Source organism: Crotalus tigris, unplaced genomic scaffold (genome assembly GCF_016545835.1).
Source record: "Crotalus tigris isolate CLP2741 ecotype Arizona unplaced genomic scaffold, ASM1654583v1 scf7180000017666.27876245, whole genome shotgun sequence".
Lineage (NCBI taxonomy): Eukaryota > Metazoa > Chordata > Lepidosauria > Squamata > Viperidae > Crotalus > Crotalus tigris.
In genome coordinates this window covers 5,987,501-5,999,706 of record NW_024096551.1, presented here as the reverse complement: position 1 = coordinate 5,999,706, position 12,206 = coordinate 5,987,501, and the positions used below count along the sequence as shown (strand labels likewise).

Below are 12,206 nucleotides of genomic sequence, written 5' to 3'. Positions count from 1 at the left end.
GAACTAAAAGAGTGAAGGATGTGAAGATTTCAGAAACCAAGGTGTCAGATGCTAAGAAGGAGATAAGGAGGGAGGTAGAGGAGTTGATTCTCAGACCTCCTCCCTACGTTCCACCTCTCTCCCCCTCCCCCCAGTGCCGGCTGCGGCAGCAGCCGCTCTGCCGGAGGAAGGGCTGATTACCCCTGCTGTGTCTGAAGAAAGGCAGCCAGCTGTGAGACGAAAACAGAAAGGGAAGCCGTCTGCCCCTATGGAGGAAAGGGAGCTACGGGAGACAGATTTCCCTTTGGAAGTTAGGAAGGAGCTGGGTGAAGAGGATGAGATAGAAAGCGATGCAGGAACGGCTGTGGCATCTGGCATTGAGACGCGAGCGGCTGCTGCAAAGGCTAAGGCTGTAAGACCTGAAGTGGTAGCTCCCTTGAGACAGGTGGACCAGGCAGTGCCAGATCAGCAGGGAGCCGTACAGATTAAGTCCATGTTCCAGTATGTTCCGTTCACTACGACGGATCTTTTGAACTGGAAGGAACATTTTGGCCCTTTGACTACTAAGCCGGCTGAAATGGCAAGCTTGTTTCAGACCATTATGCGCACCCATAATCCAACGTGGCAGGATGTGCAACAGTTGTTAGATACTTTGTTGACTCCTGAGGAAAAGGAGAAGTGGAGAACTGCGGTTAGGCAGTGTTTGAAGGATAGGTTGCCGGCTGTGCGGGATATACAGCCAGAGATGGAAGCCAGGGCACCAGAAAAGGACCCTGAATGGAATGCACAAAATCCAGCACATATGACTTTGTTAAAGGAATATCAGAATCTAGTGGTGGAGGCTCTTCGCAAGGCTGGAAAGCCTCCTGTGAATATGTCAAAACCCTCTTTAGTGATGCAGGAAGCAGATGAAAGTCCGGAAAGTTTCTTGCAGAGGCTGATTGAAGCTTATGAGCTTTATACACAGGTGGATCCAAGGAGTGCAGACAATGTGCGGATGTTGAATGAGAGATTCATAGCGCAGAGTTATGATGATATAAGGAAGAAGTTGCAGAGGTTAGAAGGAGCATTAGGAAAGAACACTACAGAATTGTTGGAGGTGGCTAGGAAAGTGTTTGTTAATAGGGATAAGGTGGAAAAACAGGAAAGAAATGCTAGAATGCATAAGAAAACTGAGTTGTTGGCTGTGGCATTGCAAGGAGGGATCATGCTGAGACCTAATCAGTGTGCTAATTGTAAGGAGGAAGGGCATTGGCAAAGGGAATGTCCAAGAAGGCAGATGCGAGGTAGAGGTTGGAGAGGAAGAGGAGGAAGAGGCCGTGGAGGTGTTGGCAATGGGCCCCCCATGCGCTCCCCCTTCATGGGTAGAGGGCAGAGAGGGGCTCCAGGGATTGTAAGAGATGGTCTGAGGAATGTAGGAGATGGTCTGAGGAATGGGACAAATTGGAATAGAGACAGGGAGATTGAAGGAATTGGATTGGCAGGAACTAACTGGTCGGATTGACGGGGATCTGGCTTGGAGGAAGCCCCCCCTGAGCCATTGGTTACTTTAAATATAGGGGGCAAACAGACAACGTTTTTGGTGGATACTGGAGCAGGCAGATCAGTTGTGAATAATCAAGTTGCTGAAATAGGACCCCATAAAATTCAGATTCAAGGAGTGTCAGGGGAGATTCTAGGGCGTTCGGTCTTACAGCCTGTCACGTGTGTGTTTGAGGGCTCAAAGATTCAACACGAGTTCTTATTTGTCCCCGAATGTCCGGTTTCCCTGCTAGGTAGGGACCTACTTAGCAAGCTAGGGGCCACTATTTCTTTTGATGAGGGACAACAAACACTTCAGATTAAACACCAGCCAGAGGCAATGTGGAGATTGATGGTTAACAGGACTGTGGAAGAGGAGGTTGTGGATGAGACATGGAGGGAGTTTGGAGTGCCGGGGCTGTGGGCTGAGGATAACCCCCCTGGTTTCGCAGCTCACCACCCCCCTGTGATTGTGGAAATGAAACCTTTAGCAACGCCTGTGCGTATCAGACAGAGATCTTGCTCCAAGGAGGCTATAACTGCTATATATGAGAGCATCCAAAACTATTTAAAAGCAGGCATTTTGGTGCCCATCCAATCACCTTGGAACACCCCTATCCTGCCTATTAAAAAGCCCGATGGTTCCTTTCGGCCAGCACAGGACCTAAGACTCATAAACTCCATAACTGTCACGATCCATCCTGTTGTGCCCAACCCCTACACGTTGTTGAGCTTAATTCCTCCAACTGCAAAGTGGTTTTCAGTTGTGGATTTGAAACATGCTTTTTTCACGATTCCTATTCACAAGGCTAGCCAGCCGTTGTTTGCTTTTGAGTGGGAAAATCCAAATACTGGGCAAAAAGCACAGTATACCTGGACCAGGCTGCCACAGGGCTTTAAAAATTCACCTACCCTCTTTGGAACAGCCTTAGCAGAAGATTTACAGCATTTTGTGCCCCGACAGAGGGGTGACACGCTTCTGCAATATGTAGATGATGTGCTGGTGACAGGCAGAACTGAAGAGACATGCTGGGAGAACACGAAATATCTTTTACACTTACTGTTGAAGTGCGGCTATAGGGTCTCCAAAAAGAAGGCACAATTAGTCAGACGGAAGGTGAAATATTTGGGATATGAGATTGAGGAGGGGCATAGGGCTTTAGGCTGGGAGAGGAAACAAGCTGTGCTAGCTATTGCTGAACCCCTTAATAGGCGGCAACTGAGGGGCTTTTTAGGTCTGGCAGGGTTTTGCAGGATATGGATACCAAATTTTGCTCTATTAGCTGCACCTCTTTATTCAGCTACAAAAGGAGCTGATAAAGACCCTTTTGAATGGGAGGGAGAACAAAAGAATGCCTTTAGGGAAGTGAAACGAGCTCTCACCTCAGCTCCAGCTTTAGCCTTGCCTAACTTAGAGAAGCCTTTCAATTTGTATGTTGATACCAGGAAGAATGTTGCCTTGGGGGTGTTAACTCAACAATTAGGACAGTGGCAACGCCCGGTGGCTTACTTATCTAAGCAATTAGATGGGGTTGCCCAAGGCTGGCCACATTGCCTGAAGGTTCTTGCTGCTATAGCAGTCCTTTTACAGGACTGTAATAAATTGACCTTCTCATGTCCCATAAGTGTCCACACCCCTCATGCAGTTCATTCTATCTTGGATAATAAAGGGCATTTGTGGATCAGCAGTCAAAGGCTTTTTAAGTATCAGGCGATGATGATTGAAAATCCTCAAGTGAAATTAGTGGTGTCTAACCGGCTAAACCCTGCCACCCTATTGCCCACAGAAGTGGATTCAGAACACAACTGCTTGCAAGTTTTGGAAACTGTATATTCAAGCCGTCCGGATTTATCTGATATTCCTCTTCAGGATGCTGCCCTAAATTGGTATACAGACGGCTCGAGTTACATGCAGGATGGGAGGAGGGTTTCTGGATATGCGATTGTGAATGATGAGGAAGTGGTGGAAAGTAGTCCGCTAGGAGCAAACTGCAGTGCTCAAGTGGCAGAATTGTGGGCATTAATTAGAGCATTGGAAAGAGCTGAAGGGGAAACTTTAAATGTCTGGACAGATAGTAAATATGCTTTTTTGACTCTGCATGCTCATGGGACTGTGTATAAGGAAAGGGGATTCAGGGATTCTGCGAGCAAACATGTGTTGCATGGACATTTGATCAAGCGACTTCTCGATGCTGTGCAGAAACCAGCAAAAGTTTCTGTGATGCATTGCAAAGGACATCACAAAGGGTGGATCGGGTGGCTCAAGGGAATAGAAGAGCTGACTTGGAAGCTAAGAAGGTGGCAATGAAAACAGGGCCCATTCCTGATCTATCAATATGTGTGGCAATAGACATAGGGGACTTGCCTCCTATCATTAAACCAACATACTCTCAGCAGGAGTGTGTGAAAGCAGTGAATGATCTCAAAGCTACTATTAAGGATGGGTGGTATCTTTTGCCTGATGGACGTATTTTTGTCCCTCAATCTTCAGCATGGGCTTTATTTCAGGCAGCACATGAAACAACACACATGGGGAAAACTGGATTGGATGCTGCTATTGGGAGGGATTACTATGTACATGGGTCGGCTGGGATAGCTGCTCAAGTGGTTTCACAATGCGGCATCTGTGCTAAGGTCAATCCTCGACAAGGGCCCCTACTACCACCTGGAACCATACCTGTCTCTTACTTTCCTATGGACTCTGTCATGGTTGACTTTACAGACATGCCAAGATGTGGACTATACAAAGCTTTATTGGTATTTGTGGATAAATACACTGGCTGGCCAGAGGCTTTCCCTACAAAGACTAAACAAGCCAGGGAAGTGGCAAGACTATTGTTAAAAGAACTAATACCTCGTTTTGGTTGCCCGTCTTTTATTTCCTCTGATAATGGTCCTGAGTTTGTTCATCAAGTTAATCAAGCAGTGGCTACTGCTGTGGGATCCAAATGGCGGTTTCATTGTGCTTTTCATCCTCAGTCCGGTTCGAATTCTGAACGAATGAATCGCACACTGAAAGAGAAAATTACTAAGATCTGTGCTGAAAGTCACCTGAAATGGCCTGATGCATTGCCCTTAGCTCTCTACGCTGTGAGATGTGCTCCACGTAGACAATACAACCTATCCCCATATGAGTGATGTTTGGGCGTCCTCCTACGCTGCTGAGAAGAAGTTTGGCTGGATGGCCTGATTTGGGCCATCAGGGGGGAGTATGGGCTCTGAAAATGGTGCAGGAACTGAATAAGCAAGTGGAAAAACTTAGGAATTATGTTGTTGAACAAACACCTCCTAAACTAATAACAAGATGTCATCCCTTTAAACCAGGGGATAGGGTGTGGGTGAAACATTGGAAACATGAACAACTGGAGGGGAGATGGAAAGGACCTTATGAAGTAATAATGGCCTCCCCTTTAGCAATAAAGATTGCAGAATCTAAATCTTGGATCCACTGGACCAGAGTTAAAGCAGCTGCAGAACCTCTGTGGACAGTGAACAGGGATCCCAAGGTTCCCACCAAACTCACTCTTAAACGTGTCTAGTATGTGTAATGAATATTTTATTGTTGTAAACCAGATATTGTATTAGCACAAGTGTATCCTGCACATATATCTACGGCTGTCTGGCTGAAATTCAACCCCCTGCTAAGCCACACCCAGAAGCTGGCTTTCTACGCACGGGAGAAGATCTACGGCTGTCTGGCTGAAATTCAACCCCCTGCTAAGCCACACCCGGAAGCTGGCTTTCTACGCACGGAAGAAGAAAGGATGAAGGGCTTCCTTCTGCTTTTATATAGTACTATTGTTGCATGTAATAATGTTTGTCTTTCTAATTTAGGCCAATGGAGCAAGCCAGAAGAAGCTCCACGCATTATTCAATCTTATGCTATAGGCACGGGCACTTGTGAAGGTCACCCCCCTATTGGATTTTCCCCAGAATGCTGGAATGGTAGCTGGCCTCATCCTTGTCAATTTCCCCAAGCATTTGACAGAATAGTTAAAGAAGCCTGTATTACAAGACCACCTGTCAATCCCGAAGCCTGTCAGTATGTTGGATATATTCTTAGGAAAGGCATATGTGTAAAGGCCCCATATAAGAAGCCTCCTCCTCCTGTTACTCTGGAGTGTGGGCCTCCCTTATTCTGGGGATGGGAGCGGGTCACCCTAGTCTTGCAGTTGAAGACGGGATGGAAGGGGACTTGCATCGTACATGTTATCCCGGTGGAATTTGGAGTAACTATCCAAAGACCCCCGAGGAAGCGCCCAGAGAGAAAGCGAAGTAAAAGGTCCCAGCAGAATAAGGATATGCCCCATCCATTGGAGTCAAGGATGCAATATAATTTGTGGGTCCAACTGGCTAAACTAGCCAACACAACTGATTTTTGCCTTTCTGAAGCATATGACATGGAGAATCTGCTGTCCACATGTTTAATACCCCTATGTGTTCCTGTCACAGCAGCCAAGGAGTTCAGTCACCACGAGTTTAAAGAACATATAGGCTATGAAACAATGTACAGCTGGGGTCACATTTCCAAGTTTCTACCCACTGATGCTTTAGCTTTACATACTCCAAATGTAGCCATTCCAGAAGACTTACAATGTGCACATATCACGGGGTGTGAGCAGAATACACCTTCACCTCATTGCCTGAAAGTGAGCCAAGAAAGGCTAAATTGCACATCTTTCCAAACAATGTCTTTTGGGTATGCAAACATATGGTTACCTAAAGGGTGGTTCTTCACTTGTGGGAAAGACACTTTCAATTATATTCCTGCCAACATAAGCACATCATATTGTTGTCTAAGCAGACTGACTACCTTTCTACCAGATAGATCTCTTTTCACCTCCCCTAACACCACACGATACAAAAGAGCCGAGGTACTAACAGAGAATTGTGAGTCTTCCCGCACTCTTCTAAATGCAGCAGAATACAATGCTTTGGCTGTCTCATTAGTGGGAGTTCCTGCACTTGCTCTGAGGGCCCATGTCAATATAAATTCTGTGGCCTGCAACTTGGCTAAAACTATAAATGCCACTTCAATAGCCTTGTCTGCCATCAATCAGGAGATGATAGAATTACGCAAGGCTATTTTGCAAAATAGGGCAGCCATCGACTATCTTTTACTTCGCCAACATATGGGATGTGAGGCCTTTGAGGGGATGTGTTGTTTTAACCTCTCAGATCAATCCCCCGTCATAAATAAACAAATCAAAGTACTCCATAAAATGGCCTCAGAACTGCAAATAGATTCCCTGGGAAATTGGTGGAGTAGCTTATGGTCTTGGCTCCCAATAGGCCTTATTGGAAACATCATAAGAGCAGTACTCATTCTTATGGCTATTCTGATCAGCAGCTGTTGTCTCCTGCAATGTACCTTTTCAATGATGCACAACATAACACTACCTAAACGAGTGTCCCTGCTTGCAGAGAGAAAAGCTACAGCTCAGGTTATGGCTATGTGGGAATTCCAGAGACAAGAGTATAACAACATACATACATCAGACCCAAGTGTTATGGAATGAAACTTATCTGCATAGATGAGATAAGTCTCATCAGGGGGGAATAAAGTGGTACCTGGAAAAATACTGGTCCGACAAAGGATGTGTATAAAAAGCAGATGGCCCAACAAAAATGTGGGTAAAAGAGAGGTTTGTTTTGCTTACAAGACAACTCTTAAATTTAGGATGGCCAGATATCCTGTTCCCAGCTCTGCACATGATATATTACTAACTGCCTGTCACATGGTATATCTAAATTGCTTAACACTTGATATATTGCTGATTGCTAAAAACATTCCAATGTAAACGAGGAGCTATCGATTATAGATCTGTCTAGTAGTTTTTCTATGTTAGAATAAGGACCTATAGAATAACCCCCGCCAGAAAGGGTTATAAAAATGGTCATCAATGTACAATCTGAGTTCAGATTTCTACAGCCAGGATGGCTCTCTGAACCTGCGCGCGCAATAAACTTCCCTTTCCTGAAAGAGCTGATTCAAGTTTTTCAATTCTATAACAAATGTTTTCTTAAAATTATGGCAGCATTGTTTCACTTCTAGAAATAAGGAAAAGTGTGTTGTTTTATGAAGAACTTCAAGAGAGTGTTGCTTTTCATTAGCTTCCAAATGAAACTCTCTCAAAGCTCTGTGTACCTTCCATAAATTAACCAATTAACTTTAAGCTTTTCCTTAAAGTTTTGAGTCTGCAACCCATTTTAGAAATCAACTTGTGATTTCAAAAATTGTGAAAACAAAGCTAATTGAACTTTTTTCATAATTTCTTTCCAATGCTGATTTCCTTATTTCTCAGGGCTTGTCTCAGCTAAAATCTTGGGTCAGAAATATATCCATCAGCTGTAAAAAAAAAAAAAAAAACACCTCAGCTTTTAACTACCTATGCTTGACTTGCCAGAGATTATACAAAACACATCTGGATGTTTTGTCATCACAATTTTCTTTTAACAATTGCAGAAAAATGGATGGATCAGATATAGAAAATGAACATTAACTTTGTTCAATATATGGACAGTAACCTGTCTGTAATAGCTAAATCTAACCTGATGGCTAAAAAACCTTCAGGCACTTTTTTTCCCCCTCTAGCCCATCATTCATTTGAAGTTATAGAAATGTCAGTTCTATAAGAAGGCTGCATAGTGTGATGACTATGGAAGAAAGTTATTAATATTTTTGCCTTCTTTATTGTACTATCAGCAACTTCATATTACTATTAAACAGGATAGCACTGTGACAGATAATGAATTAAACCAGATAAGGAAAACATGGGGACCTCCAGATGTTGCTGAATTACTCCCAACCCCCACACTGTTGACAAACTATTGGGTGGAACAATTGGCTCTCTATTCCACACTAGCTCTCTCTAATCTGCCTGTGTTTTTCTTTCACTCACCTCCACTGTATACATTAATCATCTTCATGAGGAATTCGGCTTCACAGTTGGGCCTCCAGACATTGCTGGGCTATATGTTTTAGCTGCAGGAGCATTTTAAGTCCTAGAAGTTGAATTTCTATATTTCTCCCAGATATAAAAAAATGTTCACTCAACAATTCTTTTATCACTTTTTTTTAAAATCAACAAATTGTTTCAGACAAAGAAGACACTTCATGAAGTTAGCCATTTAGCTTACAAGACTGTGGAGACAGCTAAACTATGCTTGATTTTTGCTGCAACCAAAACAGTTTTCTCCCAGAGCTGTTTCTCTAAAAAAGAATAGTATTTCAAAAAGGGAGTAGATATCTTCTCTACTCTCAGTGGAGGATTGTTACACAGCCTCTGTTTCATTCATTTTGCTGAACAAAAGAGCAGTGATTGCTCTGAACATTATACAGACATTGTTATCAGAAAGATTGGGAATGTCCCTATGTACTCATCTTGCCTTCAGCAGGTAATTCCATTTATTCAGTTAATATTTACTTAGCCATCTAAAATATTAGCAGCTCATGGGATATGCCTACCTATTCTTTGAAGAAACATAAGATAAAGAGTATCAGTATGAACATTTTGTAAATTGGAAAGCACAGGTCACGACTGGAAACCTAAATAAATCTCTGAGAACTGAGAAATAAAGACACGTTGCCAGAAGCAAATATAGTGATCTCAGAGGTACGGTAGGTTGCTGATGCAGGATGTACTTACTGTTGTTTCAGTTTTGAGACCTGCCTCAAGTGTGACATTTCACTGGTAAGAAAAGAACACATTCAGAGCTATATCCATAGACAAAATCACTTCTGGCTACTCAGACAGGAATGAACTTCATAAACCTTATAAATGGCCATATAACAAAAAAAAAAGTTACTACCGGTAATACTTTCTATTCAGGTACATTTTGAGGATGATCAGTAACTCTTCTTTTACCCAATCAGATTTTATCTGATCATAAAACAAAGCTACTAGATGACCATTATACCATGTATCCAGATTGAGGGCACTTTTAATTTGGCAGGCATTTGTGCCAACTTACGAGATGGCAGTCATTAAGTCTTTTCTACTGATCAATAGCTTTCTTCACTGCTTGCTGTACTAAAATGCTAAAAGAATTAATCCCAGTAAGATTACAAGAATAGCAACATTTACTGGCAGGCCAAAGTAAAGAGTAACAGTAATAATCATGGGTATGCTTAATCAATGATAATAATAATCTAATGCACTGCAAAGAATCCTGGTTTAGATGATTAGGTGTAAGAGCATCTCTCTTTTGCACTGAAAGGAACAGAACAGCAAATGCAGCTGAAACAGATTAGGAAAGACGATAGCATGTCTTCTTATGGAAGAATAAGTAGGGTGTGTAATGATTTTTGCTGCTGAGACTTCAGTTCGATTCCCCATTTGGTTTGGAGTTCACTCCTGATGGACTCAATCCCTGAATCTCAGCCCACATTACACTGAGTCCTTTTCTGAGGAGAAAATGAGAAAAGTCTTCCGAATTCTCATAAAAAGGTGGTGAATAAATACAGAAATATAGATTTCTGTGACTTCCCAGAGAAAAAGCAGAATAAAGCCTAGCAAACAGCCTACCACATAAAAGGAACCCAGTTGTTAAACTGAGTTTGCAATTCGTATTTTAGAATGGAAACTGGTAGAAATGAGATGATGCATTCTAACAATTGGAGAAACAAGGAACTCAGCAAAATAGTGTTATTCATCCCTCATATGCCTGGAAGTTGGAAGTTCAAGCTAATAACCACTGTTGCATCTAAACGTACTTAGAATCATTTTGACTGTTTCAGGTCTAGAATGGTCAATAACACTTTTGTTTTCAGGAAAAAGTCTCCTTAAATTTCCTCACCCTAAATGAGCCTGCATTCATCAGACCACAGGGCTCAGCATAGCAAAGGAAGGAGAAAAGATGATGAATTATGCCAATCAATTCACATACATACATACATGCACATACAGTGGAGTTAAGCATATACCTATGGGAAAAGACAGATAACTCTCCAAGGGGAATGCTTCTTTTGAGAATGATTCTTAATACTCCCAGACAGATATCTCAATAAAATACATGTACACACACACATAGACACACCTTATTTATTTATTTGTATACTACTTTTATTATTTTTTCAAATAATTCAAGTGTCAATGCTGTGACAATGGATGTCATCACTCTTACAACTGAGAATTAGCAGCTATTTTCACTTTTGCTTCTAGTGTGCCTTATCTCTTCTTTTAGAAAGCAGATGTAGAAGGGGGGGTGGGGTAAATACTTGAGGGTTTGGTTAGCCATAGTAATGTAAAAGTGTGGGAACTCAAGGACATGGTCTGATAAGAGTTTGGCGGGCTGAGGAGCTGGTGAGAAAAGTGTGCATCTTGCATTAATTGTTGAATGTGATTTATGACAGCATTTGTGGGGCAGGAATTGCAACTTCTTTCTTTGTATCTGGGGGAGGGAATCTCAGTTTTGGGTTCAACTATGTAAGTGCCGATACTTTGTTTCCTAATAAAATGTTCTTCAAGGAAGAATTCTTGCCTTGAAGTTCTTTTAACGGTTTCAACTATCAGAATCATGACATCAAGGTAATGAACATATTGAGCACATCTTCCTCCTCCTATTTCCCCACAACAACTACAACAACAACAGCCCTGTATGGTGGATTGGGCTGAGAAGAGTTAACAGGCCCAAAGTCAACCAGCTGGCTTTCATAGCTAAGGTGAGATTTGAATTCATGGTCTCCTATTTTCTAACTTGGTGCCTTAACCACTACATCAAATTGGCTCTGTTTAAAATGAATTTATGAGGCTTTTAAACCTCATTTTTCATAGCACAAATAAGTCTTAACTGCTGGTATTTTATAGTTTTAGTATTCATTTTCTTGCTGTCTTGTTGTCAATCTGTCTCTCATTTTAGTTTATTTTTGACACATTAATTAAAACCATTGCAGTATGAGAACAAAAAAATTTTCTTTTAAAAAATCTGCTATGACATACATGGTCGTAACCATTTTTAGAATCTGTACTACACAAAGGATGATTTAATAAAATACTTGTTATAAAATCAGTAATTCAATTTGATTAGATAGATCCAATTCATTTTGGAAAATCCTAAGATTTACTGTATAGAACCACAGCATTTCATATTCTATATTTTTTCTCTTTTTTTCTCCCTCATATTCCTTCCTCCTTGAGAAATGCCTTCTACAATCATTTTTCTTAAGTCATGTTATCCACCACTGTAAAAATGCAGGATGGCTAGTAATTATGTACATGGAGAATGAATTAGTGTTATAAGGAAGAGGAAATTAATACCATTCCCTTTTTACAACTGCTTTTCAACATGTAAATCAAATCTCTATATTCATGATACACAAGTCTAATATGTTTTGTATTTATGCTTGTTATTTTTATCTATCCTGAAATGAGACAAAAATTATATTATTTTACAAAAGGTCAAAACTAATTTTATGAAGTAAACCATAAGGAGGAAAATCAAAGTTACTAGTTACTAACAAAATGGAAGCCCAACACAGCAGAAAAGCAGAAGAGCAAAAACTGGGGGCTGGATGTAGTGAGTGATTTAATGCATCTTTTTTTGCTCTTGCAGCTGAACTTATCCTGGTTCCTAGCCAATCTCTGAGAAAAATGGAAATAGCTATACAGATTTTCAATTGTAGCAAGTTCTACATACAATTCATGGCATTTCATTAAGACTGGTTTTTAAGGAAGCTCTCTGCTAGTTTGATATAATGGTTAAGG

General features: G+C 41.5%; 1 protein-coding gene across 1 annotated transcript; it reads left to right on the top strand.

Moving 5' to 3' along the window:
- Positions 1-247: 247 nt before the first annotated feature.
- Positions 248-4,638, top strand: LOC120304933. Its single transcript, XM_039336064.1, is given in 4 exon segments — positions 248-670; positions 797-946; positions 1,487-3,746; positions 3,749-4,638. Coding segments are annotated over 4 exon segments (3,723 nt in total).
- Positions 4,639-12,206: the final 7,568 nt, after the last annotated feature.